This window comes from Tinamus guttatus, unplaced genomic scaffold (assembly GCF_059628265.1).
Source record: "Tinamus guttatus ecotype Peru unplaced genomic scaffold, ASM5962826v1 Tinamus_guttatus_pri_ptg000652l, whole genome shotgun sequence".
In the NCBI taxonomy this organism is placed as follows: Eukaryota; Metazoa; Chordata; class Aves; order Tinamiformes; family Tinamidae; genus Tinamus; species Tinamus guttatus.
In genome coordinates, this window is record NW_028289186.1 from 427,399 (window position 1) to 452,884 (window position 25,486).

Here is a 25,486-nt window from a genome sequence, read left to right on the forward strand (position 1 = left end):
GTCACGTTGCGCGTGACGCCGCCGCGCCGCGCGTGACGCGCCCACGGGGCGGGACTAGGGCGTGAGGCCCCGGGGCGCGCTGAGGCCGCACCGCCATGTCAGGTAAGGGCAAGGGCAAGTGCGGGCGGGGCTTAAGGCGGCCCCCGCGGCGGGGCTTAAGGCGGCCGCGCTGAGGCCGGGCCCGGCACGGGCCGCGCTTGGCGCCGCGGGCAGGTGAGCGGGGCCCGGGCGGGGGGCGCCAAGGGGAGGGGGCCCGTAGGCTGCGGGCAGGGCGCCTCTGCCTGCCCCCCCGGCCGCATGCCGGCCCCTGCGGGTACCAGCCCGACCGCCCCTTCTCCTGTGCTCTGCGCGCTCGTCCCCTCCTGCGTCCTGGCCGCTGCCCTGCAGGGTAGGCAGCAAAGGAGGCCCTCGGCCTGATGCGGTGGCCCGCAACAGCGAGTCCCTGGTGGGCGAAGCCGAGTTTAACGTGCTTGGGGTGGTGGAGCCTGCGGGGATGAGAGTCCCTGTGCTGCCTAAAGGAGCTTGCCCAGCCCCGCGGTAGGGACATCCCAGAGCTAAACAAATAGGTTGCAGCAGCATCATGTAAATGCAACCGGCACCACCATGCAGGTCAGCATCTGCATGCTGGGCCATGGGTCTCTGCCCCAAGGCAGGGACAAGGTTCACTGAGGAGTATTAACTGACCTCAAGGAGCATTAGTTGACCTCAAGGGGCTGCTTGGTGCTTAAGATTTTCTTATTTTGCAATTGCTTTTGCCATTTAGACAAACCCTTTGCAAGACCTCTAGGGCTTCTGGCTGCACTTGTGAGATGTGTGTGATGAGAGCTGGGTCAGTGCCCCTTCTGTACACTTGCTTTTGCTCCACTTGCCAGTATATCCATGTTGCTGAGTTTACCTTGGCCTGCTGTGTTGGTACACAAGAGATCTGAGACTCCGTATTTCTCTTGGCACCAGAAGTCCCACCCTCTCTTTGCATATCTGCCTGCTGGAGACATTCCCACGTGGGAAAAGCAGAATTTCTCCCAAAGTGTGTGTGTGTGGGGGCGTGTTTTTTTTTTCTTTTCTGTAAACAGTAGAAGAAGAACTCAAAGTCTACTTGGCTGACCTAACCCCACAAAGTGTATGACAAGGACAGGGTGACATGAGTGCAACAGCTTGTGCAATCATTTCCTCCAGAACAGGTGCCAATGTTAGGTCATGTTCAGCCAGCTTGCTCCTTCCTGTTACTGATTGTAAGTTTTGGCAGGTAGATAAGTAAATACTGCACAGATAAGGAGCTTTACGGCAGCTCTTCTCTAACAGTCTGTAATCACTGCCTAATTTCAAGGCAAAGAGTAAAGCTCTTTGGGGAGATGACATCTAGCAATGCAGCTGTGGCCCAGAGAGGTAAGCAGAGTGTGTAACCTGGACCCACTTTTTCCATCCGACTTGCTGTGCAGGGCTGTTTCCCCACTTGTAAATCCAAGCACAGCTGATCATATTACAACAAGGCAGGAAAAAGGGGATGGTCTGGGTGTATTCCTTTCATCAGCTCTGCAGGAGACATGCTTGATCCATGGTTATGTGAGGCTGGTAGTTTGTCTTTCCAGGAACAGTGTGCCCATGTGGGACATCTTGCTGGGACTTTCGCTGAACTTGTTTCAAAGCAGCTGCAACTGCTGGGGAAAGGAATAAGCAAAGCAGATACGATGGGGGAAAGAGCTGTGTGTGGAGCAGATATCATCTCCACAGACATTTGTTTCCCAAGTTATCTCCTGTGGAGGAAAGCTAAGGTTTAGAAATGCAGCTGGTTGATGCCAGAAGGAACAAAGCAGAGAGGACATGGCACTTGTCATGTTAGCCTGACCCAGAGGGGATTTTGCCCCTTTTTTTTTTTTTTTTTCCTGATCTGTGCATTCTTGTAAACCTGCCTCATCAGCACTTTCCTGCCTGTCCAGGCTGTAAAGAAACACTGCCTTTTGGGCACAAACAGAGGGAAACTGTGCAGATGGCACATGATCATGTCCAAGAGGCAGCTGCTCTAACATAAATTGCTGGCATTTCCAGTCCAAGGTCACAAGATGAAAGAGCCCCTCACCTGGGCCAAAGTGACCTGACCATTCTGAGAGCCAAATTTGATCCAGAAGCCAGAGGAGAGCTGTATCAAGATGGCATGAAGCTACCTGCTGTATTTCTCCTAATGCTACCTAAACACACCCTTCTTTATTTTATTTCCAAGCATATTTCCCACAGCAGCTTATAGTGAAAACTAGCAAAAGGAATTGCTTGGTGGTGGTTTTTTTTTTTTTTTCTTTTAAACGTTGTTCTTGGCACAGGCTTCCCTTCCCGACCTGTGGTCGTCCCTGCCCACTTACTGCTCCTTGGTTAAGATCTGTTTTCCTCTCTTGTACCCTACTTCTCTCTGCCAGAGAGTTCACCATGGTCAATGAAAATCAACATACCTGCAGCGCCAGCTCCAGCTCCAAGTCTGACGGCGGCAGCAGTAGCGGGAGTGAGAGTTCCAAGGACAGCTCACGCTGCTCCACCCCTGTCCTCGATGCTGAACGTCATGAGCGACTGCGGGAGAAGATGCGTCGACGGCAGGACTCTGGAGACAAGTGGTTCTCCTTGGAGTTCTTCCCTCCACGCACGGCCAGTGGTGCCGTCAATCTCACCTCCAGGTGAGGGCTGCAGGGTGGGAGAAGGGAGAAATGAGGTACCTTCTAGTGGAGGGCTGGGGAGTAGCTGATGAGGCAGGCTCAGGCCTGTGCTCTGTCTCCCCTTCCAGGTGACGGAGCAGGTAACGGGGCTCTGCTTTCCTGCTGAGAAAGGTAATGGACTCCAGGTAACTTGTTTTCCTTGGAAGTTCTGAAGAGTTAAGTGTCATGGAAGGGTTTCCGAGGAGACGTGGCTGTATCTCTTCTCCCACACTCAGTGAAGATTGAGCAAAAAGAAATATTACTGGATGGCCAACATGCTTATGGTGCTAGAATAGAGAATCCCACTTGCTTCCATGGTCATCCAGCCACTGTGATTTGTGTTTGTTTTACTGAGGGCTCTAGTTTTAGCCACCAAGATAGATGTCCTTATCTACCTGCTAAATTAAAGGTGACAGTTTTCAACAGTTGAAGCTTGTCCTGGGGCCTAGTGGGGAGACCCAGGAGCCACCATGTCCCCACTTGCATGATAAAACAGAGTTTCACAATTCTTGTCACTGCTGTAGGTGAGTGCTGGTTTTACCTCAGCCAGAAGGCTCTGTGTGAGTATAAAGCTGGAGGAAGACAAGTTAGGAGAGAACTTGTCTCTTCTGTTAGACACACTTGGGGAAGGGGCGGGCGGGGAGGAAATCTGGTCCATCTTTCCCTATTCTTGGTCTCTACAGCCAATAGTTTCTTTTTTCCCCAGCATAAAGCTGGGAAGGGGGTTCCACCATACTTTCCTGTCCCAAAAAGAATGGGACTTGAATTTTCTGATGGAGAACAATGCCTCAGTCTGATAGAGGTACTGACAGGAAGTTTATTTTACAGTTTACTTTTGCTCTTCTTCCAAAATAGATTCTGAGTTCCTACTCAGTCTTCAATGTCAGCTTTCCTTATTGCATTGGCCACTTGCTGGACTCATAATTTAACACTTTCTTTGTCTCTTCTGCTGCTGTCATTCAACCTCCCTCTGCCTGGTGCTAGCAGTTTGGCAGTGATCAAGCTAACCCAAGCAGAGAGAGGGGAGGTGGTTACTTGTTAGATTAATATGGTTCTAAAATCCACAGGTTCGATCGCATGGGAGCAGGAGGTCCCCTCTTCATTGATGTGACGTGGCATCCCGCAGGTGACCCAGGGTCTGATAAAGAGACATCTTCCATGATCATTGCTAGCACTGCAGTCAATTACTGCGGCCTGGAGACAATCCTCCACATGACATGCTGCAACCAGACCAAGGACGAGATCACAGGGCATCTGCAGAAGGCCAAGCGGCTGGGGCTGAAGAACATCATGGCACTGCGCGGAGGTGAATCCTTTTGTCCTAGAGCAGTTACGAGGCATACAGTCCAGGTCATGCTGTATTACAATTGGCTCCAGGGTAAAATGGAGAAATATGATCAAGAGATTCATTCTGCTGCAGGAATCCAATGTTGAGACTGAGTTTCACTTGATCCTTTTGTTAGCAGTCCCTTTGGCAGCTCAAGGGTAGAGACAAGCAGTCCATGGGAAAAACTGCAAATCTGAGGCTTCATTTTTCTCCTCCTTTTGGTAGCAGGAGACTTTTGCAGAACTAACTGATCAAAATCCAGCAAACATCTGCAGAGACTTGTGGATGTGTTCTCTTTTCAGACCCTGCTGGTGAGGAATGGCAGGAAGAGGTAGAAGGATTCAACTATGCTGTTGATCTAGTGAAGCACATCCGCAATGAGTTTGATGATTATTTTGACATCTGTGTGGCAGGTAAATGTCTTTCATTGCAGTGTGGGACAGGGGCTGAAGTGGGAAAATCAGTAGTCCCTCATCTGGGCCTGGGTTATGACAACACACCCAGATTGGCTGATTTCTAGTGTCTCTTGTCCTGGTTTAACTTTGCCCATTCTCCACTCCCACTAAAGGCTACCCAAAGGGTCATCCTGAAGCAGAAAACTATGAGGCAGACCTGAGGCACCTGAAGGAGAAAGTCCTTGCCGGGGCAGACTTTATCATCACGCAGCTCTTCTTCCGATCAGAAACTTTTCTCAAGTTCATGAAGGACTGTCAAGCCATTGGCATCACCTGCCCCATTGTCCCTGGCATCTTTCCTATACAGGTGAAAACTCTGGCTTGATGAGGAAATAATAACCCAGGAGTGTCTGGTGTTGGTTCGTGGCCTGAAAGAAGTCTGTGAACACCCTCCATAAAGTTTCTGGGAAGTGTGGGTGCTCAACATCTGATCTATTTGTATGTGGCTTGCCTAATTAAACCCTTAGGAGTGAAATAACAAGCTTAAAAAGGCTTTCTATGCCCAAGTGGCAGAAAGGGATATAAAAGGCAATAAATCCTAAGGATTTACAGCTTTGGTGCCATCCTTGTCAGCATGGCAGGGTCACGCAATTAAAGAGTTCTGTTGAGAAATTACGTGAGGTGACATGACCAGGCCTGCACTATCATCCTAGCCCTCCTAGAGAAGGGGTCTAGGAATAGAATCCAGGAGTCCCATCTCTTGCTTGTAATATTGGAAGAAGAAAAAAAAAAAAAAACTCCTACCTTTTCATCCAGGGTTACCACTCTCTGCGCCAGCTGGTGAGGCTTTCTAAGCTGGAAGTGCCTCAAGAAATCAAAGATGTGATTGAACCCATCAAGGACAACGATGCAGCTATCCGGAATTATGGGGTGGAGCTGGCAGTGTCCATGTGCCGGGAGCTATTGGATAGTGGCATGGTCCACGGGCTCCATTTTTACACCCTCAATCGGGAAGTGGCCACTACTGAAGTGCTTAAACGCCTAGGCATGTGGACAGAGGACCCCAGGTGAGCAGAATATGGTGGCTTCTGCTAGTTCCTCCTACACATCTCATCCACTGAAAGCACAAGCAGTGGATGGGTTGGCACTTCTCCGCTACTTCTTTTAGCACCTTCGCGGTCTCTGATAAAGGAGACCAAACTCCTTGCTTTTTTTTGTTAAAAACAGCTTCGCATATTGCCTTTCTCTCACCTCATTCCATCTTGGGCATCAGTCCTGCAGTTAACCACTTAACAGACACCCAGCGAGCATCCTGTGGGCATGTGGGAAGATTTTCCCATAAAAGATAAAGAGCTACCTGTCCTTCTAACTGTCTTCAGACCCCGTTACTTGCTTTCCCCAAGGGTCAGTTCCTCCAGGAGGAGGGTGTCAAGCCTCCTGTCAAAAGTCAGCAGAAGAATTCTGATAACTTCTGCTCTTCTCATACAGGCGGCCTCTGCCCTGGGCAGTCAGTGCTCACCCCAAAAGAAGAGTTGAAGATGTTCGGCCAATATTCTGGGCCTCTAGGCCAAAGAGCTACATCTATCGAACTCAGGAGTGGGATGATTTCCCCAATGGTCGATGGTAAGATGGCAGGGAGGTAGAGGAGTTGAATGCAAGTGTGCTGCACATCTGATTTCAGCTTTGGGCTCAGGAGATGGCTGAAATGGTGGCTTCTGCCTGAAGTGGTTTCCAATTAATTGCTTGGAGTTGAGGGAGGTGAGGATAATAGCACCAAAAGTGCTGAGGCTTTTGGTCTCTTGATGGTTGGATTGTCCTGGATATTCGTCCTCTTTTCAGATGACTGTTGTGTTGCATCACCAAATCAGCTCATCTTGCTCCTCAGTGATCTGTTAATCCTGTGTTTGCTCCCCTCACAGGGGTAACTCCTCCTCTCCAGCCTTTGGGGAACTGAAGGACTATTATCTCTTTTACTTGAAGAGTAAGTCCCCCCGGGAGGAGCTCCTGAAGATGTGGGGAGAGGAGCTGACCAGTGAAGAGAGTGTCTTTGAAGTGTTCACATGTTATATCACTGGAGAGCTCAACAAAAATGGACACAGGGTGAGTGGCCTGGGAAGAGCAGGTCACTGTAGCACAGACATCAGTTCTTATTTCCTCTTGCTACTGTGTCTTGCTAAACAAGGATTCACATTTCCTCTGTCCAAAAGAAATTGCTGAGTTAGTGAGATACTCCTACTGTATTGAATCCCGCAGCCAGAGCTAGGAGTCAGCATAAGAAGGAAACTGCTGCAGCGTGGCAGAAGCAGCAGTACAGGCTTTGGCAGCCATTCTCAGGGTTGAGGAGATTCTGCCCCTTGAACCAAGCTTGGGAATTGTCTCCTGAGGTAGTTGTACTTGACAGCATTAGGGTACCTCTGAGTTCCTTCAACATCTGGCTGTTAACCAAAGGATTATGCATCCATGGTGAGACATCCTCTCTCTTTGTGGCAGGTAACATGTATGCCTTGGAATGATGACCCTCTTGCTACTGAGACCAACCTTCTGAAGGAGCAGCTAGAGAAGGTCAACAGACGAGGAATCCTGACCATCAACTCCCAGCCAAACATCAATGGCAAACCATCCACGGACCCCATTGTAGGCTGGGGGCCCAGTGGGGGTTATGTCTTCCAAAAGGTACAACATTCCTCTGGGCTAGGTACCCTGTTTGGTCTCCGTTAGGTGAACAGACTTTCACACAGGTACTTCACCAGTTCCTTTGTGCTGAGACAAGGAAGAGCTCCTCTGGTGTCACTGGAGACAGACTATGGCATTGCTGTGGCTTACTTCCCCCCAGCTGTTTTCTTCCCTTCAAAACAGTACTTCTTTTCACTCTGTCCTAATCTAAGGCTGAGTTATCCACTAATTGCCCCCACCACATAGCACTAGAGTTCTGCTATTCAGAAAGTTGCCAGGTTCATTCTGTGGCCTGCAAAGCAGTCTTACCTCCCATACCTTCCTCCTAGTGTCATGCCTTTGAAAGCCCTTCTCAGAGCTGCTCTCCAGCACTGTCAAAGCCTGGCCTGTAAGGGCAGTGGTAGGAACCTGCACTGTCAAGGTAAATGTCAGGCTATGACTGGGGAACAAAGCAGCCATGTTCAAAGGGAATCCAAATGGCTAAAGCCTTAAGACAAGCAGATGGCAAATGCAGTTACAATTTTAAATTGAAAAAAAAGAGAGGTTCCCTGGAGGTGAGGGGAAATCCATCATCCAACACAATAGCCAGGAAATGAGGGGGAGGGGAAGCAGTTGTTGAGAGCAGCCAAGCACAGAGCAGCAGTAAATGGAGTAAAGGGGGGTAACAGAATTAGGCTATGGGAGCAGAGGACTGCAAACAAAAGAGGAGATCTGGGAATGGTGGGGTGCCTGGGTGAGTCCAGCTGAGACCCCTGGATGTCCTCCCAGCAGATGAGGCTGCCTCAGCATGATTCTGTTCTCACAGTTGCTCCCCCAAGTCCCAGCCCTGCCATAAGCTAAAGCTCCTACTCTCTGCCCCTTCCTCACTGCTGCAGGCATACCTAGAGTTCTTCACCTCCAGCGAAATCGTCACGGCCCTGCTCAAAGTGCTGAAGAAGTACGAAACGCGGGTGAACTACCACATTGTCAACGTCAAGGTAGGTTGCCATTTATGGGATACTTTCCTTCCTCCACCTTGAGGGAGAGGCAAATACCAAAGATTCAGACATCCCCAGGAACACAGTGGCACATCAAGGGAGGGGAAGATGAAACAGGTCAACTGTGACATGCAGCAGCTGTCTGATCCCTTAGCAAGGACAGGGTAAATGAACTGGTTCAGTCAATACCTGCTTTTCCAGCAGCTGCTTCAGAAGGCATTTCCTTCCTTTCCCAGGGCCAGAATATCACCAATGCTCCTGATCTGCAACCCAATGCTGTCACCTGGGGCATCTTTCCAGGCAGAGAGATCATCCAGCCCACTGTGGTGGATCCTGTAAGCTTCCTCTTCTGGAAGGTGAGTCCTCCCTCCTGTGGGGTACAGTGCTGCTGTCAGGCCCAGGGAGTCCACGGTCTTGTTAGTTTGTACCCTCACACCTATAACACTACTCAAAACGGAGCGTGGTGGTGATATTAGCCTGAGGTCCAAATACAGCTGCTCCCAGTTCCCAGTAGAGCTTCGTCCCAAAAGCTTTTCACATACACTAAAGACCCAGTAAGAGGAGTCTGCAGAGCTACTGCTGTCACTGTAGTAGTCTCCAGAGCTCTGGGGCTTTATCTCTCCCTCTCCTCTCACCCACAGAGGCAGTGTTGAGCCATTTTACTGCAAGTTGTGTACACTTTCAGCTGTTCACACTTTCCACTGATTGTGGAAAGCAAAACCCTGAGCTCTTGCCTCTTTCGCCAAGATTAAAAAAAAAAAAGTGACATGCTTGCCAGCCATAACATGACGTTGCTTTTGTCCTAAATGAGGTAGTATGAAAACACAGCTCCAACAGGTGTGTAACAACTCCTACACACACTCTTTTTTTCTCTTTTCCTTGGCAGGATGAGGCCTTTGCACTGTGGATTGAGCAATGGGCCAAGCTCTATGAAGAGGAGTCACCTTCTCGCATGATCATCCAGTACATCCATGACAACTACTACTTGGTCAACTTAGTGGACAATGACTTCCCACTTGAAAACTGCCTCTGGCAGGTAGTGGATGACACTTTTGAGCTGTTGAATTCTTCAACAGAGCAGTGAAAATTCCTCCTCCGTCCCCTTATGTCCTCTTTCCGTCCACTCACTGCAGGGAGAAAAGAGCAGCTCCTCTCAGGATCCGGGTGGACCATGCACTCCTAAAATCCACCTCTGCTCAGAGCCAAGTTAGCTCTCTAATCTGTCTACACTGCCTGCTTTTCTGTTCTCAGAACAAAGGCTTCCTGGTCCCTTTTCCCTGGACAGCAGCCAGAACCATTTGAACCTCTGAGCTGAGAATCTAGGCTGAGCTTGAAGTTCAGCGCTGCAGGGCAAAGAGGTGCTAATCAGTGCTGTGTTGATCAGAGGTGTAGGAGAACTTTTGTGTGCAGATACGATGATGTTCAGGGACCTAGGGGTCATCTTCTCATTCCAGAAATACTGCTGCAGGACCAAAACACTCCTAATCAGCAGTGCCTATGCAATGAGACTATTGCAGTATAGTTACCAATCCTAAAATGAAGTTCAAGCTACTCTTTCATAGCACTCCTAAGATCAGTTAAAATCAAGTAGATCTTACCAGACTCTTTCATACTCACTCCAGAAGACGGTTCTTTGTTTCTTTTCCTGTTTGTCCTCTCTTACTGTATTTCCTGTTTGCCTTTTGCTAGGAATATGTGCATTTCACTTCTGGGTGAGAGTGAGTAGAAATCACTACACTTCTTTGAATAAGGAGAATAAAATGCATAAAATGCAAACATCTCTTGCACAAGGTTTATACTCTTGCAAGCAACACAAAAAAACAGTGTTTGCAAACTCATCTCAGGCCAAAGGTTTTTAAGAAAACAGTTGCTCCTGGAGCAGTTCTGCCCGTATTTCCAATAAGGACCTTAAAGTATGAGCAAAGCTCCCATAGTGCAACAAAACTGCATAAATCCTACAATTAGCAAGAGCAACCAGCTGCAGCTTTTGGCTCAGTTCTGCAAGGCACAAGAGCTGTGCTCCTCCTTTCCCAATACTTGTAGGAAAATACCCTGTCTTCCTTGCCCAGACACTTATTAGCCTTAGGCTCAGAGTATTGCAACAAGGGGCTGGGGCCGCTAGGTCCAGGGGGCTGCTGCTTTGTTACAGTTGCACTAAACAATCCCACAAAGCTACCCCAGGCTAGGAAAAACACTGCCTTGGGGCTGATCCCAGTGGGATTTCAAGATCCCTGCCAAGCTGCTAGCATCTCTTTCAAACAAGCAAGGAAGAAAAGCCCTTTCCAGCTTCTTCAGACCCTCTCATTATAGCTGTCTGAGTCTGGGCTCATATACCTAGGGTAATTATAGGGCATCAATCACAGGAGCAAGTAATAAGAGGGTTGGGGGTCAGACACGCCTGTCTTGCCTCAGCAAAGCTTTTGGTGCTCAGCTGTTCCCAGCAGGTTTCTTCATCCCGAGTCCATTCAGTACTGAAATGAAGCAGCAGGAAGCAGGCAGAAGCTGGCCTCCTCCTGGAAACCTTAATGAAGAGCTGATGGATCTGCACAGGGGGAGGAGGAATGGGCCATATGGGAATCCCCTCCAAAGGAAGAAGCAAATCTAAAAATAAAGACCTGTGCATTCACACCAGCCAGAGACAGTCGAGACCTGCTTGCGCAGGCAAGCTCCTGCTCATTTCTTTAACATTTGTTTGCTAACTCCCCTGCAGAAGCTCTAAGCTCTCACTCTGGAAGAAACACTGAGTAAAGGGAGAACCTGTAAAAGTGGTTTGACCTTTAATCAGAGTTCCAATCAACAAAATCAGAATCAAAATGAGAGATAAATATAACCTTGTAAGAAAAGGAAATAAGTTTCAGGTTTGTAGCTGTAGACAGGTAGGATAGCAGTTCTTTTTTAAAGAGAACACTTCACTAGGTACCATCTCTTGGTGGTTGTCGTCCTTTGGTTATAATGCCTGGAGCATTACTTTAATCATGCGAGCAGTGGTCCGTATCCTCTTGCCTTCACAGGACCAATTCCTTGTTGTGGAAGCTGGCTGTATCCTCTGCCTGTCCCAAGATGATCAGCTGCAGGCAGCCTCCTCCCACTCAGCAATGTCCTTTGCTCTCCAGCTGGAATGTTGTTAGCCGGCGCCACCTTCCAAATGCCTTAAATAGCAGAGTGGACAAATCAAACATTCAGATTATCCTTGAGGGGCTGTAGCCACCCACACAGAACCAGTAATCACAGCTCTTTCTCTAGCAATGGCCACACCATTTACTAGCATGGCCATTTATTGGGAGACCCCTTCCTGTCGCTATTGCATTACTGTAGAGATCTAACTCTTTTCAGGCGCAAGAGAAGCACATGGATCTAGCACCTTAATTATGTAGCACTTCTCAAGCAGTAGCAGCAATTGCAGATATTTTCAGAACAGTAATTGGTGTCTGGAGCTTAGATGCTAACCTTTTAACCCTTGAGGCAATGCAACTGTTTCAGACTCTCTGCCAGAGGCTTGGAATCCATAATAAAATAAAAGCAGGCACAAATGCTTACATGGGAGAGTAGGTTCCTGGCTTCCTCCTCCAAAACACTCTGCACCACACAACTTTGCAGGTAGTGTCGTCTCCATGTCCTCCAGGCCTTTTCCATGAGCCGCTGTTTGTCCTGGAAAAGAGAGAGTGAGCAGATTAGGTGAGCTCTGGCAGGCAAACCACATCACTTCCCTTTAGTCCCACCTTGCTTCCAGTCACTTTCCCTGGGACCTCTTGAATGACACTACACCGATAACGAATGAAGGTGACAGCTACCGTAGTGCTTGCTGAATTTATCTTCTGCAAACACTGCAGTTACTTAAGGCACAAGACCCTGAAGCAAGGTGCCTTGGCCGTGCTGTAGCTACAGCTCCTCAGTGACTCTCTCTACATATGTTTCACCCTGTCTCACGGACAGGTTAGAGCACCTCTCAGAAAGCCACAGAATACCAGTGTGTTCTACAGCTGGCCGGGACTGAGGGAAAGGTGAGGTCAGATGACCACCCTTGGTAGGCTATGAACATCAGAGGGATTTGTCAGGAATGCAGATGAGGACACAAACTGTGATACTTGCTCTGGACTTAGCAGATAAGCTACACAAATCACCCCGAGTCTCAGCTTCCCATGTGTAAAATAAATCAAAGCACGAACAAATACATGATTATGCCAGTCTGCCACTCTGGCATTTGAGAGAGAAAGGTGGTACAAGTAGCCAAAGCAGGAGACCAGGATTTCCAATGCACCCTGGTACTTGTTAAACACCTGGGGTCTCACCTCCCAGGGCATGTGGGAGGCTGCAAGCAGAGCAGGCTTGCCTGATAACACGAGACACTCACCAGCTCCCGCACCAGCAGTGCCACGCTGCTGGCCTCCTTCCACTGCTGCCATGCCCTTGCCAGAGAGGGCAGCCTCCTGCCACGCTGGCACTGGTGCAGCATCACTGCGTGATGCCACCACCTCAGATACTTCCTCCTGGAGGCAAGAGGGCAAGAGAAGCTTGGTCAGCCCAAGAGATCCATGAGGGACTCCTTCCTGACCACATCATCACTGGAAGAGGAAGTCCAGAGTTTTCCACTCTGCTTACCCAAGCCATTTCTTCTCTGGCTCCTCAGAGCACACCTCACAGTTGTTCTCCTGGATTCTGGCATGTGCAGGCATGACTCCCAGCACACCAGGTCTCTCCGCCAGCTGATGGAGAGGCAGCTTTTCCACTCTTCTTTCATTTCTGTATATCATCAGCCAGTGGTGAATGGCACTGGGAAAAAGCCTCAAGCGGGCAGCTGGTACTGGCAGTGAACCTTTCTCTCTGCATCCTCTCTTCTCTATAAAAGAAAGAGATCACACACAGGCTAACACTGCAGCTAGGGAAAGACTGATCAGAGCTCACAGGCCCTTTGGCTCCTGAAGCCAGATGCAGCCCCCACTGCCACATGCACCTTGCTCACAGAAAAGCTTCAGGCATTTGTGACTAGGGAACACTGTTCCCCTTCTCACACTCACTCCCCACATGCCTCAGAGAAAGAGGGGAAATTTTCTTACTGATGGACCATGACAGAGCCATCTTCCTGATCTTCCTAGCTCCTATCAGGGTACTGCACTGCCGCAAGCACTGGGAGAAGGCAGCTGCTTTTGTCCAGTAGTTGCAGGCCTGAAAAATAAGTGTTAACAGACCTGCAGCCAAAACTAGACACACACACACACACACATATACAGAGTAGCCTTACAGATAATGAACATTTATACCCCTGCAAGTGGCTTAATATGCTAGACCTTCAGTCAGAAACCGCACTGCTGAGATGCCAACAGAATTGATTCAGCCCTTCCTAGTCAATTGGCTTCTTTGTGGCTTACTAGCTGTGAGCCTTTTGAAAAGGACTGCAACTGACTGCTCCATCTGCTTTCTAGGAACGGTCATCATCCCATCTCATTTTAGAGCAAGGACTTTAGAGCAAATGTCCCATTCCTTAATGCTTTACTCCAGATTGGTGCTGCAATCAGTTTCAGAATTTTGCAATAAGGTTGTGCGTGTAGTCTGTAAACATTTCAAAGCAGACAGACAATTTAGAGAGACTAAGCAGTCACCTCTGGTGCCCTGTCAATGTATCTCAGTGCCCAGAGACCCAACTGTGGTCCTCACAAGAGAGCAGAGTTGTCTCCCTTGGCTCTCCTTACCTGTTCCATGGTGGCCACAGACCCTAGGCGCAAGGCTTTCTGTCCCCTTGAGGCCAATCGCCAGCGGTGACAGGCTTTGGCCTGACAAGGTGCCTGCTGCTTGTGGCTTCCCTCTCCCAGCAACTGCTGTTTAGCTCTCAGGAATTCCAGCCTCCACTGGGCAAAGCTCACTGCTAGGAGACGGTGCTCTCTGGCACTCTCAAAACAAGAAAGGGCTTCACGCTGCCTCAACCTAAAGGCAGTGACATGGGACCAGGTGATTAGGCACCTGAAAACACACAAAGGAACAGCAGATGCTTGAAGTCACATTTCTGTATCAGCTCTGAACAGACTACGAAGTTCTACCTTCTACTCCCTACCTTGCAGTGTCACATCTAATTGGTGAGAGAAATTAAAAGAGCATTCAATTCAGCAAGAACAAAGACTGTTCCTGTTACTCCTTCCACAATCAATATTTATCTCTGTGTTGTTAATGGACAAAATACTGGAAAAGTAAGTCTAAACTCCTAGATTACAGTTGCTTTCCACTAAGAAATTCCTCTTGTTTTACTTCAGAACTTCAGAATCCCAACACTGCTGGCTCTTAATTCCTCAAAGCCTTGGAGTATGATTGCTTCAGTCTGGGCATTTTAGCATTTCTCCTCCTCAAGGGCCTCTGCAATGTTATACTATGCTCTGCTTTGCCCATAAAACAAATCTCAGGATGTCCTGCCACTACAAACAGATGTCTCACAGAAAAGAAAGGAAAATCTGACACTAAAACAGTCAGTCTTCGATTTCTTTGGGCCATTAGCTGATCTGTAGGATGAAGTAAGGAGGGCTTTTCCTTATGGGACAAGAATAATTGCAAAAATCTCCAGAACCTAGCTGACATTTATATAACAAGGGCTTGCCTGCATAAGATATGTGAGTAGAATAACACAAAAGCTCTGTGTAGAATAACACAAAAGCTCTGTGTAGACAATTTTATTCCAAATTTAATGACTACAAAAAGACTATTAACAGCACTGTAAATTCACACTCACAGCAACTTCTCTACATAGGCCAGCTCTTACAGGCTGATGCACAGGAGGTCAGGTTTACTCTAAAACCCCAGAAGCCAATCTGCTTTTAACTCCCAGCTTTTCCTTTTTGTTTCTTGTCCCAGCTGGACTTTCATTATGCAAATCACCCCACTGCACCAGCGGGCAGAAGTGTAAATATCCTCTGCCTGGCAGGCCTCTCTGAAGATCAAGGGGATCTATTGCAGGTTACCCTAGCATGAAAAATGCCCCCCTCAGAAGAGACAGGGCTGAGCCTGTACCACATCCAGGTGAGAAATTAGAAGTGCCCTCTCATCAAAGGAGCGCTCTCAAGCAAGATTAATGATGGAGACACACTCTACAGGAAGAAGCAAAATTAAGGACTTTTCTGAAACACCATTGCCATCAGGGTGCCATCACACAGACTGATTTAGAGAAGAAAGTGCAGCTGGGCGGAGTGAGTACACAACCTAAGCATCATGGCCACTGAAGTTTCACAGTGTTTCTAGTTGCTTTTTCCTCCGCAAATCTTTCTCTTCTCTTTGGCTGAAGCTGCAATTCAAAAGGAAATCTGCTAGGGCCAAACCTGCGCTTCTCAGATCTTAAAAGAATCCTTGCATAAATCATTTTACTCAATCGTATCCTCCCCAGAGATCTCAAGGAGAATCTCCTGAATGCTCTTTCTGGTTCACTGTACCTGGACACTTGACTGCTTTACAGACAAACAGCAGTCTCATACAGTAGAAAACAAACAAGATTTCAGTGAGAAAGGGAGTGAAGATCAGCTAAGAGATAAACAAGGGTGATAAACACTGGCAGCAGAAATCTTGCTCTTCTGATGAAACTCCTGCACTATAGCATGAAACTCCAGAACATATTACTGCTTTACCTGTAGTGTAGGTAATACCGTGATGTATTGAGTATCATGATTTACTCTTCACAGGCTTTACTGAATATTGTTTGTGGGGCTTTTTGTTTGTTTGGGGTTTTTTGTTGTTGTTGTTTTTCCTCCAGAAGTATATTTAACTCAAAATTTCCCATTAGTTTAAATGAAAACCAGCAAACCTGTGCAGTAAAATACGCTTCCAGAATAAAGCAGCATTTCTCTGCTTCCTCACTTGGCAAGACCATGTCCACATGACCAACCTCTTCTTTTCCTGGCAGCTGTGCTGAGCCCATTGCTGCTGCAGCTCTCTCATGACCCGATTCCCTGGGACAAAATACAGATGAACAGTGCACAGAGCTATTACCACAAGCAGGACTTTCTCCTCTCCAGCAATTACTGTAACGTCCCTGTTTTATAGACTCAAGTGTTGTTATGGGATGGGGTAACTCACTTTGCCAGCTAGAATGCCAGTGCCACAAAGCGTCAGCAGCTCTCTGGTGGACATGACACCTGAATCTCCGGTCAACTTCAACTTTCTGGGACAGTCTCTTCTTCCACAGATTAAAAACCATTTGACAGCAGTGGATGTGATGATTTATGGATGCTGCTGCTTTTCGGTTCTTAGTCTCCACAACCCAGTGGTGCCAGCTGAGAAATGGCCTGAGGACAAGGATCATTGCAGTGACTGTAGGAACAATTTACACAGATTCACACCCTTGTAACTGAAGCCTTAATAAACATACACCCAGGAGACTTTGGGAAATATTTAGGAAGGGGAACAAGGCTATTTTGGTTGGTAGAGAGTTACCATGGATTATAATCAGTATTGCTGGGCTTGCCCTAGTTTGTGAGGCATCTCAACAAACCAGATAGATTGTGTTCATGTATAATTCTAAGGCAGCAACAGCCAAAATAATGAGCTGCAAAACTCCCAGCTGAAAATAGAAAAAAAGACAGCTAGAGGAAGACTTGGGAGAAAGCAAGTAAAGAGCTCCTAAAAGAGACAGCTTTAGGAAGACACTGGAAAGCAGACTGCCTACCGAGAGAGCTGAACAAGTCTGCAGTATTGCTGGGCCTTCACAAGCTGCTGAGTTCGAGACGACCAGATGAAGAAGTACCTCTGTAGGCAGCATTTCTCTGCTTGTTGCCAGTAACGCTTCACCTCCTTGTCCAAACTGCAGTCCTGTAATCCAGCAAAGCAGAAATGGCCCTGGCCTTCTTCTTGGACACAGTCAATCCACTCAGCTCAATCCTTTTTCCTTGCTGTTATGGCTTTCATAGCTGTGACACTCAGCTGTTGCTAACCCATATGTACCACATTTACATGTAGACATGCGGATATAACACATCCCCTTTAAATCCTCGACGCATGGTCAAATTCCCATTTAATTGGAATGTAGTAGAAAAGAGTTGCCTCGATAACTGCCTCGACCTCCCAAACCTCCTCTCTGAACCCACAGAAAGTACAATGAGAGATACCACACCCTGTCCCACTGGACGGCAAAGGCTCTTCACTAAATTGTGCTATGCAAGAAAATCATTTGTACATTTTCATTCACAACACCACTTTTCAGCCTCACCTCTTCCCATGCAGAAGAACTGGCAAGAGGCTGGACATTACTGCCTGGAGTATGGAGTGCCAAGGACTGAATCTGTCCTCCCACAAAGCAATTTCCTCTGCAAGAGAAAAATATCAGGCTGCTCAAACATCAGGCAGAGAAGGGAGAGAAAACAGAAGGAAAAATATCTGGAAGAATGCTGTGAAATAACATGAGCTACTAGTCAGAAGAAAGGAATTCAGCCAGATCGAACAAGGAGTTACTTCTAGGAGTGTCCCAAGGATCTAGTCTACAACTCACCCCAATCCAGGACTCTGTGGAGGAAAGGATGCCTGCAAGCAGAGCTCCCCACCCAGCTCGGCTGGCAGCTCTGTGCATTGGTGTAGTTGCAGTAAAGAACTGTAATAGGGCATTTGTGTGACATCCTCAGCAGTCAGAATGGAGGAAAAGCTCTGCTGGCTGCTGTCACTAGGACTATATTCCTGTATGCATGGAGGAGAAAAAACAAAACAAACACACAATCACTTTAATGTCGTTAAAATGATATTACTCAGGTAACAGCTCTGACCATGTCACTTATTGCCCTTTTCAGCAAGATTCAGGAAAAATCCATGGTGTATCCAAAGGAACTACACAGTGGCAAACCCAGTGGTTCTGGATTGCAAACACAGATTTGATGGGAAGCAAGTGCACAAAAGAACCTCAATAGCTTGGTGATTCCCCTTATGCCTCCTCACTAAATAATGAAATTGTGAGGGCACAGATAGAAGTAACTTTATCAAATGCTTCTGGTGACATTTTAATTCTTGGACCCCATAGGATCAAGCTTTTGAAGCTTAAATGCTAAGCACTGTTTTTTAATGTCAATAACCTGTCAAAGCAGAAATGTTTTTCTGGAAAAAAAAAATAACAGCTTGATACTTCAGATCTGTCTGACTCTGCATCAATATCTCCTTACCTTTTCCAATGAGCTTTGAGAAGCAAAAGTAGCTGGAGCACTGCTGTGGAAGCCAGAAGATGTTGAGAGGTCCTCAGAAACTAGCAAGGCAAGAGGATCTTTATGAACAGCCTTGGGAGAGTGCCTAGGACTTCGTTTAATTGTCTTCACCATGAGAAACATTTGGTGCCACAATCTCAGAGCTTCTCTCAGACGGCACTGCTCCAAAGCCTGAGAGAAAGAACTAAGAGAGAAGCAGAAATTGAGATGGCAAAGTGTTGGAAAAGGAATACCACAGAGGGATGCTTCTTCAGACACAATGGAGAGGTAACAGGGCTTCTTCCAGAAGGATCAGGAAAACAAGTGAATAAAACCAAGGAGGGCAGGGCTCCAAGAATTGGCCCTTCTTCACTCACTCAGCTCTCCGGTGCTCGCAGAACCTCGTTTTCCACAGCAGAAATACCCTCTGGAGTTTCACCTTTTGGTAGAGGTCATTAAGAGAGTAGCCTGCCTTCTCAGGAAAGCATTCCGCAACAGTCCACCGTGGCTGAGCTTCATGTGTCTTTGTCGCAGGCTGGTCAGCTACTGACCTTATAGTTGGCCCTTAATGAGTCACAGAGAGTGACAAGAGACAACATTTGTCAAGGGGAATTCCTCAGAAATTCAACTCAGTCCAACCCCACAATAGATTCCTTTCAAAGTTTTAAAAGCTTTCTGCTAGGTTTATGAAAAAAGTTGCCTGTAACTTCACTGATTCATCCACAATGTTTGAACTTCTGCCTCCACTCCAGTTGATTAGTACTAAGTATATTACCTGAGCCTCTCTGTTCACACGATTTTCAATTCATCATACAAGAGAAGAAGGAGGCAAGAAGCTTAAGCACCTCCAGATCTTATATTCTGCTCAGATCCTGAACTGCTCACCATAATACTGGCTCCACCTCAGGATGAAGAGGTTCACTATCGTTCGCTTATTGTTCTTCCTGACCTGCAGCATCCGAACCCACTGCTGAAAGTACTTCCTCAGCAAGCCTGCTCTGTGTTGGGCCAGGTTACACCTGTTATGTGCCTTCTGCTTAACAGACTCCTTCCATGCATTAAAGCACCTGAGGGAATAAATAAATAAATAAATATGCTATATCACTAATTTTCTTTAAGGCTTTGGTTTTTGAATACGTTAAATCAATTTTCTACTGCAATTAATTTGACACATGTCAATTAAGAGATCTTTCTACCTAAAAGCAACACGACCATGTTTCAGTTCAGTTTGTAATCAAAAAACTCGTACTTCCCAAATTCCAAAAATTCTCATGGGTCTATGCATTTCATCTTTATTAATCCCTGACACAGAAGAAAAGGGTGTCTTTAAGAGCGAGTGATGCATCACTGTGAGCTGCCTCTATCATTCATTCCTAGGGCTTGCATAGCAAACAGACTCTTCACAGTAAAAATATGCCTTACCAGCTTACCGAAAAACCAAATTTCTTTGAATCCAAGTTGTAAATGTTAAAATCTTTTCTATTTCCAAGCACCGAGAACGCCACATCTGGAAAGTGTTTCGTAGCAGCTTTTTTTTCAGGAGGGCTTGGGCTTCCTCCAATCTGGCTTCCTCTTTGCTCAGCACCTCCTTCTGCAGGCGCCACAATCTGAAAGCTGCTGTGTTACAGGGCATGAAGAGATTCACAAGAAGAGAAATAATTTAGAAGAACTTTGAACAGCTTAGTGTCACACAGAAAACACCCTTGGCTGAACTCCAAATATCAGAAAATGGGCTTTTAAGGGAGGTAGCTCTCACTACTGGAGCAACGGCACCTGCTGCAGCTGAATTCTTAAAGGGAGTAAGACAAGTGTATTACACAGAAGGTAAGCCGCCCTCCATCAGCATAGATACTGCCCAGCACTTCGAAGGATCAGGTTCTGAAAGAACAAAAACTAGGCACTAACCAAGAATTATGGTGAAAAAGCAATACCCATCAAGCTGCTCCAAGGCTGCAGGGCATGTGCTTACCAGCTAGCCGTCTCATATCCCTGATAGCTTGAGCTCTCCAGCAGAACTCATCTCCTCTTTGTCTGCGATGCAGTCGTGTCCACAGTTCTCTCTCCACCCTGAAAGAGTCAGGTGCTTTAACCTCCACCTGCCTGAGCAGCACCCACAGACCAGAATCCAGAACCACCACCTCCACAGTTCTTGTTCTTCTGCTTTCAGAACCACAGGAATTAAATCATCTTTTCTTTTGACACATCCACTGTCCTGCTAAAAACTGTAGCAGTGCCTCATTCCAATTTCATTTACACTTGTTTCCCATATAAGTCACAGATGAATTCAAGAAACAGTACAGGAGAATTTCTGTCACTCAAATCAGACAGAAAATAGTAATGCACAGAAACTCTGAAATAGGACCGTTCAGTTACTAAATCTCGCAGTGGTTATCTGTAGCAATATATATTCTCTCAAAGAAAATGAAAAAGTAAAAAGCTCTCAGCTTACCTACAAGCCTGCTCAGCTTCCTTCAAGCATCCTGCAGTAAACTGCTGCTGAGCTGCAGTTGAGGTTGTCATGGTTGCTAATCTTCCTACTCCAGAAAAATCCACTGATAAACTTTGAGCATAAGAATATGGCTCAGGTTGCAGAGTTTGCTCCTTGCTCTGTTTTGCCAGAGCTTCCTTCCACTGAAGAAGGAACCACAGTTAGAACAGACTGCAGGAAAACACTAGCACAAAGGTCCACATCACTGATTTTCACACAGGTTACTCCTCCTTCCTCCCTACCCCAACATCTTTGCCTTCTTCAACCGCACAGTAGAACAGTGATGACATCTCTCCTAATGTCCCCAGCCCATCCTCACCCTGTGGAAGGTGACAGCCAGCAGAGCTGAGGTGTGTTTTCGCTGGGCTATCTCCAGCTGCATCCTCCTCAGGTGCACAGCCCACTGCAAAGCACCAAGGCCCTTCCTAAGTAGTTGCTGTCTGTGAAGCTGCCTGGCTGCAGCTCTTTTGCAGAAGACGTGGCTTTTCCAAGCTTGGAAACACCTAGTTAGTGCTTGTCTATCACACAAGTTCTGGAAACTTAAAGAGAAAAAGACAGGATTGAGCTCCAATAACAGCAAGTAAAGCTAAACTTAGCCAGGAGGTGGCAACCAGAGTCCAGCCATCAAGCTGCAAAGAATTACTTCAAACTGTTCTCTCTCAAGACTGAAGGGCCTTAAGCCTCACACCAAATTAAGGCCTCTCTCTTGCTAAATTGGTAGCAATCTCATGTCTTTTCCACAGGTCATGTTTCTGAATCCCATGTCATGTATAAGCCCTGTTCTTGTTCTTCACTGACCATGCAACCAAAAAGCTGGAAACCACTGCACTGAAAAGCAGCATTTATGGTACCAGTGATACCTTTCCTTTGCTAGTAACACCCAAAGTTGAATTTGGAAAGTAAATATAAATGATATAGAAATTACTTTTGGGAGCATGCTCCATTTTTTGCGGCAATCCATGAAAAACAAAGGGAGGATGCTCATGAGCCAACCATTATACAATAATATAGACGAACTCCTAGAACCAAATGTCCCCCAAAAACTTGGCTCCTTAACCCTTAAAAAACTTTCCCCCCCTCTCACACTATCTGCACATAAATGCATAGATTTATTTTACCTTTGCTCATTCCCCTTCACAGACCAGAAGCTGCTCTCCAAGATCTGCAGAGAGAAGACAGTAACACCCACAACTATTCACAATGCTCCGATAAAGGATCTGTCTGTGCCCAGCATGGCAAATCATTCTGGCCTCAGGTTGGACATTGTGTTAGGTACCTGGACTCTGTCTCCCCCTTCACCTCCCACCTTCTTGCTCTGGGAATCATCTTACACACTTCAGACATGGAAAAGCACAAACAGGAATCTCACAGCCCTGCAACAATTCACAGATAAAATTAGTTTAATGTTTACCTTATGCACATAGGTCTTGGGAATGTAAATGCCTAGTGAACATGCTAATGCTAGTCTTTGAGAAGGAGCATGTGAGAAAAAAATGCATTGGAGAAGGGATTCTGACCATTCAGTGGCAGGAAACTATAGAGCAAGCAGCCCCATTACTGCTGTACCTCAACTCTGCACCTCTAGTAAGACATGGACACTGGCACAAAGACGAGCTGCAAAGGGGGATGCTGCGCAGTGAGCACTCCCTCACCTCGCTGGACACAGTTTCCTGTGTCTGGCTGCCTTCTTCACAACACTGTGGTTTGCTGGCACTCCTCTCCATAGAAGGCCCTCCAGACTGGTCCATATCGGTGTCAGGTTCCCAGTTCCTCATGCTATGCTGGCGGGAGGGTTTGTTTCTCCCTCCTTCTCTGCTCAAATTCACACTATCTATGTCAGAAAATTCACCAAAGACCGTTTCAACCTGAATGCTGAAAGGGCTGGGTTTGCTGCTGTCCACCACAGCCATTCTTCTGGCTGCTTGCAATTTAGAGTCACACACCTCTTCCGACTCTTTGCTGGACTCACCAGGAGGTTCAGAGGTGCTGACTTCTACAGATTTAATACTAAGCTGCTGAATTGACCCAAACTCTCTATCTCCAGAAGGAGAAGCGACTCTCATGTGCATTTCTCTTGGCGACCCATGCATGGCTACATCAACATTCATCTGAGCACCCTTAAACTGCGTCTCCAGTGACACCTGCAGACCTTCTGGATATAGGCTGGATGGAAAGCTTTTTTTCCAAGATACAGCATGTAGGGGTGCCCCATCAAAATTATTTTCTCCTTTAAATATCTTTTCAGAAGAATGATTTTTTTTGTGAACATCAAGACCTCCTGTTTCCAGAGCTGGCTTTGCCTGGGACTGGTATTTGAAACAAGGGGAGCAATTATAGGAAGAACCTGCTTCTGCATCCACCAGCCAGCCAGAGCCCACTGCAGCAGAGAGAGTTTCTCGCTGGATGTTGCCTGAAAGTTCGGTTTTCCATGTGTGTGAGTCAGTATGTCCGTATCTGTGAGAGACAGAGGCAGGTTCAGCACAACAAAAGTCCCTTGGCACTGCACTGAGGCTCCAGTCTTTAGCAAATGGGACACCCCATTTCAGTCTTGCCTGAGCAGCGTGAGTACTTACTCTAGCTAGCTGCTCTCCTGTGCTCAGGATACCAGAAGCTGAATCATCAGGAGCAAAGCACAGACTGCCATTCACTGGAGAAGATGAGGGCTCCAAGGGGACAGAGCCCCATATCCCCATCCAAACAGTTTCTTGTTTAAGCCTCTGGATTGAACAGTGCAAGCTGGCAGAAGTCTGTGAGGACTCCAAAAGAGACTGAAGGGATGCAGAGTTATGAACAGACTCTGCCAGACTAGATGGCCTGAGATCTCCCAAGGAAAGGGCTGAGGCACAACAAAAAGAGTTCACGCTTTCCCTGGAGCACCTTAAAGAGAGATGCTCCGCTGACTTGTTCCCAAGAAGGGGATCTACAGCATGAGATGGTAAACGTGAAGGGTTTCCATGAGCCATGCCAGAAGCAGCAAAAGACCAGCACTGTTGTCTTTCCACTGGATATTCATTGTTTTTGTTCCTTCTTTCTGAAAAACAGCAATTAGAACATACGGAGCAGCAAACATCTGCCTTTGCTTTCCGATGGTGTTGCTGAGGGAGGCAAATGCTCTCATTCTCTCTTCTTTCTAAACTATCAGCATAAAGGTAAGAGGGTCTCTGAGGAAGATCCACAGAAGGGAGCACTGACAAAGCAAGACAGGGAGTCCTATAAGCCAAATCCTTAGAGCTGCGCTGCTGCAGTCTTGAGCAGAGATTATTCTGCTGCTGGAAGCAGGAATTGGAGAGCTGGCTGGTGGTGTCCCGAAGCGTCTGAGAAGGGCAGGGAAGATTAGTCTGTATCAGCCTGGGATTTCTCTTCCCAGCTGGCAGAGGTGCAGTATACAGCCAGCCCTGTCCTGCTCTCTGGCTGTGATCTACACTGAATGCAGCAGACTCAAGACAGTGATGAGAAATGTCTACTCGACTTCCAGCACTCAAAAACAGATCAACATTCACATTCTTCTGAACGTTTCTTTGCTCTGAAGAAAAACAAAAACAAAAATAAACAAAGGAGCATGCACATTCCTCATCACATCTTGCATAGCTTTCAAAAGACCTTGGGAATTCTTCTTATAAATCTTGTCTCCAACCTATGAGCTTCAGTCCTGAACATATAATGAAAATTAGGTGTCCCTGCTTGAGAAGGGGGTTGGACTAGATGATCTCTAGAGGTCCCTTCCAACCTCAACCGTTCTATGATTCTGTGAAAATTACTCTTTTCTTATTTCTCAGTAATCATATCTGGCAGAGCAGGATTGATTAAAATGGACAACCTTTGTTCTCAACAGAGAGTCCGGAAAAGAAAGACTTTCAGCATTATGTTGTCACCTGCAGCCTCCCAAAGAACTTCCTCTTCTCCTCCTGCCAAGACCCTGGAGTCCATAGCCGCTTTTCCAGGATACTTTATACACAGCAAGATATACACAGGGATTTATGTGGGTGTATATAAATTCAGAATACAGATTCTTAAGTTGCTGCTAGTAGACAAGCACAATTCAAGAGGACTGTGCTTTCATTTCCCAAAATTTTAAAGGTGAGCTGGCAACCATTCTATCCTTCTATTCCATTCCCTTTTCAATACCTCCTAGGATTTAATGTTGTTGCTCCTCTTTTTCTTAACTCACTGATCAGTGGAGATCAAAAATTGCCTGTTTGCTGCTACATAGCAACATCAACAAAGTACTCATCAGAGGAGAAACTGAAGGGAAGCTGAGAAACACTTAGACTATTGGGTTGGTTTAAAAAAAAAAAAAAGACAGCAATAAATTCAAGCTGCAAAGTGGTGTTGTGAAAGACAAATGCACCTACCATCTCAAAAAAAAAGTCAATCAACTAGTTATTTTTTTTCAAACATATTTGAATAGCAAAAGGCCTTATTTTAAAATGCCTTCTGTTTCCAACCTTTCATTCTCTATAAAGCCATCTGAACTAGGTTCAGTCCTCCCTGCAAATGTAAATGACCTGCTTGTCCTTCTCAAATACAAACTCTGTCAGTAATCACTGCAAACGGAGGAGCAGGCTCAGTTACTGAGGTGACAGGAGGTAGTCACACGGTGTTGCAGTAACCCTTGGGAATGGCTGTAACTGTCTTTCGTACATTATTAAATATATTACCAATGGAAAGATCATGTTATTTTTTTCCACACAATTAGAAATTGGCATTTAAAATGTGAACAGACTTCCAAGAGCTTTGCTGCTTTCTTCGGCATGTCTATCTTTCCCAGAGGTTTCTAGGATTATTTTAGGAGCTGTTCTTCACTTGACTCATTCCTAA

The 25,486-nt window shown here is 46.7% G+C and overlaps 2 protein-coding genes across 3 annotated transcripts; one reads left to right on the top strand and one right to left on the bottom strand.

The window, feature by feature from the left end:
• Window positions 1-146: 146 nt before the first annotated feature.
• MTHFR (methylenetetrahydrofolate reductase) lies at window positions 147-9,674 on the top strand. 2 transcript variants are annotated; one of them, XM_088536216.1, is made up of 12 exons: window positions 147-213; window positions 2,409-2,660; window positions 3,746-3,984; window positions 4,308-4,418; window positions 4,574-4,767; window positions 5,217-5,467; window positions 5,889-6,023; window positions 6,320-6,500; window positions 6,891-7,073; window positions 7,949-8,050; window positions 8,287-8,406; window positions 8,937-9,674. In XM_088536216.1, exons 2-12 carry the CDS (start codon window positions 2,419-2,421, stop codon window positions 9,132-9,134), a joined length of 1,956 nt encoding a protein of 651 aa, XP_088392342.1. In that variant the 5' UTR covers window positions 147-213; window positions 2,409-2,418; the 3' UTR covers window positions 9,135-9,674. The 2 variants fall into 2 exon arrangements, with proteins under 2 accessions (XP_088392342.1, XP_088392343.1); XM_088536217.1 differs by lacking the exon at window positions 147-213 and adding an exon at window positions 2,768-2,810 and having other exon boundaries at window positions 2,557-2,660.
• A 1,322-nt stretch (window positions 9,675-10,996) lies between these two features.
• Window positions 10,997-24,205, bottom strand: CUNH1orf167 (chromosome unknown C1orf167 homolog). The gene is made up of 20 exons (XM_088536126.1): window positions 22,321-24,205; window positions 21,787-21,830; window positions 20,988-21,207; window positions 20,630-20,811; window positions 20,150-20,247; window positions 19,611-19,797; window positions 19,066-19,247; window positions 18,558-18,744; window positions 18,163-18,385; window positions 17,505-17,686; window positions 17,226-17,322; window positions 16,686-16,828; window positions 16,097-16,305; window positions 15,825-15,969; window positions 13,738-14,005; window positions 13,105-13,213; window positions 12,650-12,887; window positions 12,402-12,537; window positions 11,588-11,698; window positions 10,997-11,199 (listed from the first exon to the last, which is right to left on the bottom strand). Exons 1-20 carry the CDS (start codon window positions 23,629-23,631, stop codon window positions 11,140-11,142), a joined length of 4,332 nt encoding a protein of 1,443 aa, XP_088392252.1. The 5' UTR covers window positions 23,632-24,205; the 3' UTR covers window positions 10,997-11,139.
• Window positions 24,206-25,486: the final 1,281 nt, after the last annotated feature.

Bases quoted from the DNA above. Each gene is read 5' to 3' on its own strand.
- CUNH1orf167 (XM_088536126.1), bottom strand. From the start codon at position 23,631: ATGGCTCATGGAAACCCTTCACGTTTACCATCTCATGCTGTAGATCCC. The intron at 17,687-18,162 runs GTAAGGAGATAT...CCATGCATACAG, and splicing joins CTCAAAGCTCATTGGAAAAG to GAATATAGTCCTAGTGACAG. The intron at 11,200-11,587 runs GTAAGCATTTGT...CTGCTATTTAAG, and splicing joins CCAGGAACCTACTCTCCCAT to GCATTTGGAAGGTGGCGCCG.
- MTHFR (XM_088536216.1), top strand. From the start codon at position 2,419: ATGGTCAATGAAAATCAACATACCTGCAGCGCCAGCTCCAGCTCCAAG. The intron at 4,768-5,216 runs GTGAAAACTCTG...CTTTTCATCCAG, and splicing joins CTGGCATCTTTCCTATACAG to GGTTACCACTCTCTGCGCCA. The intron at 8,407-8,936 runs GTGAGTCCTCCC...TTTCCTTGGCAG, and splicing joins TAAGCTTCCTCTTCTGGAAG to GATGAGGCCTTTGCACTGTG.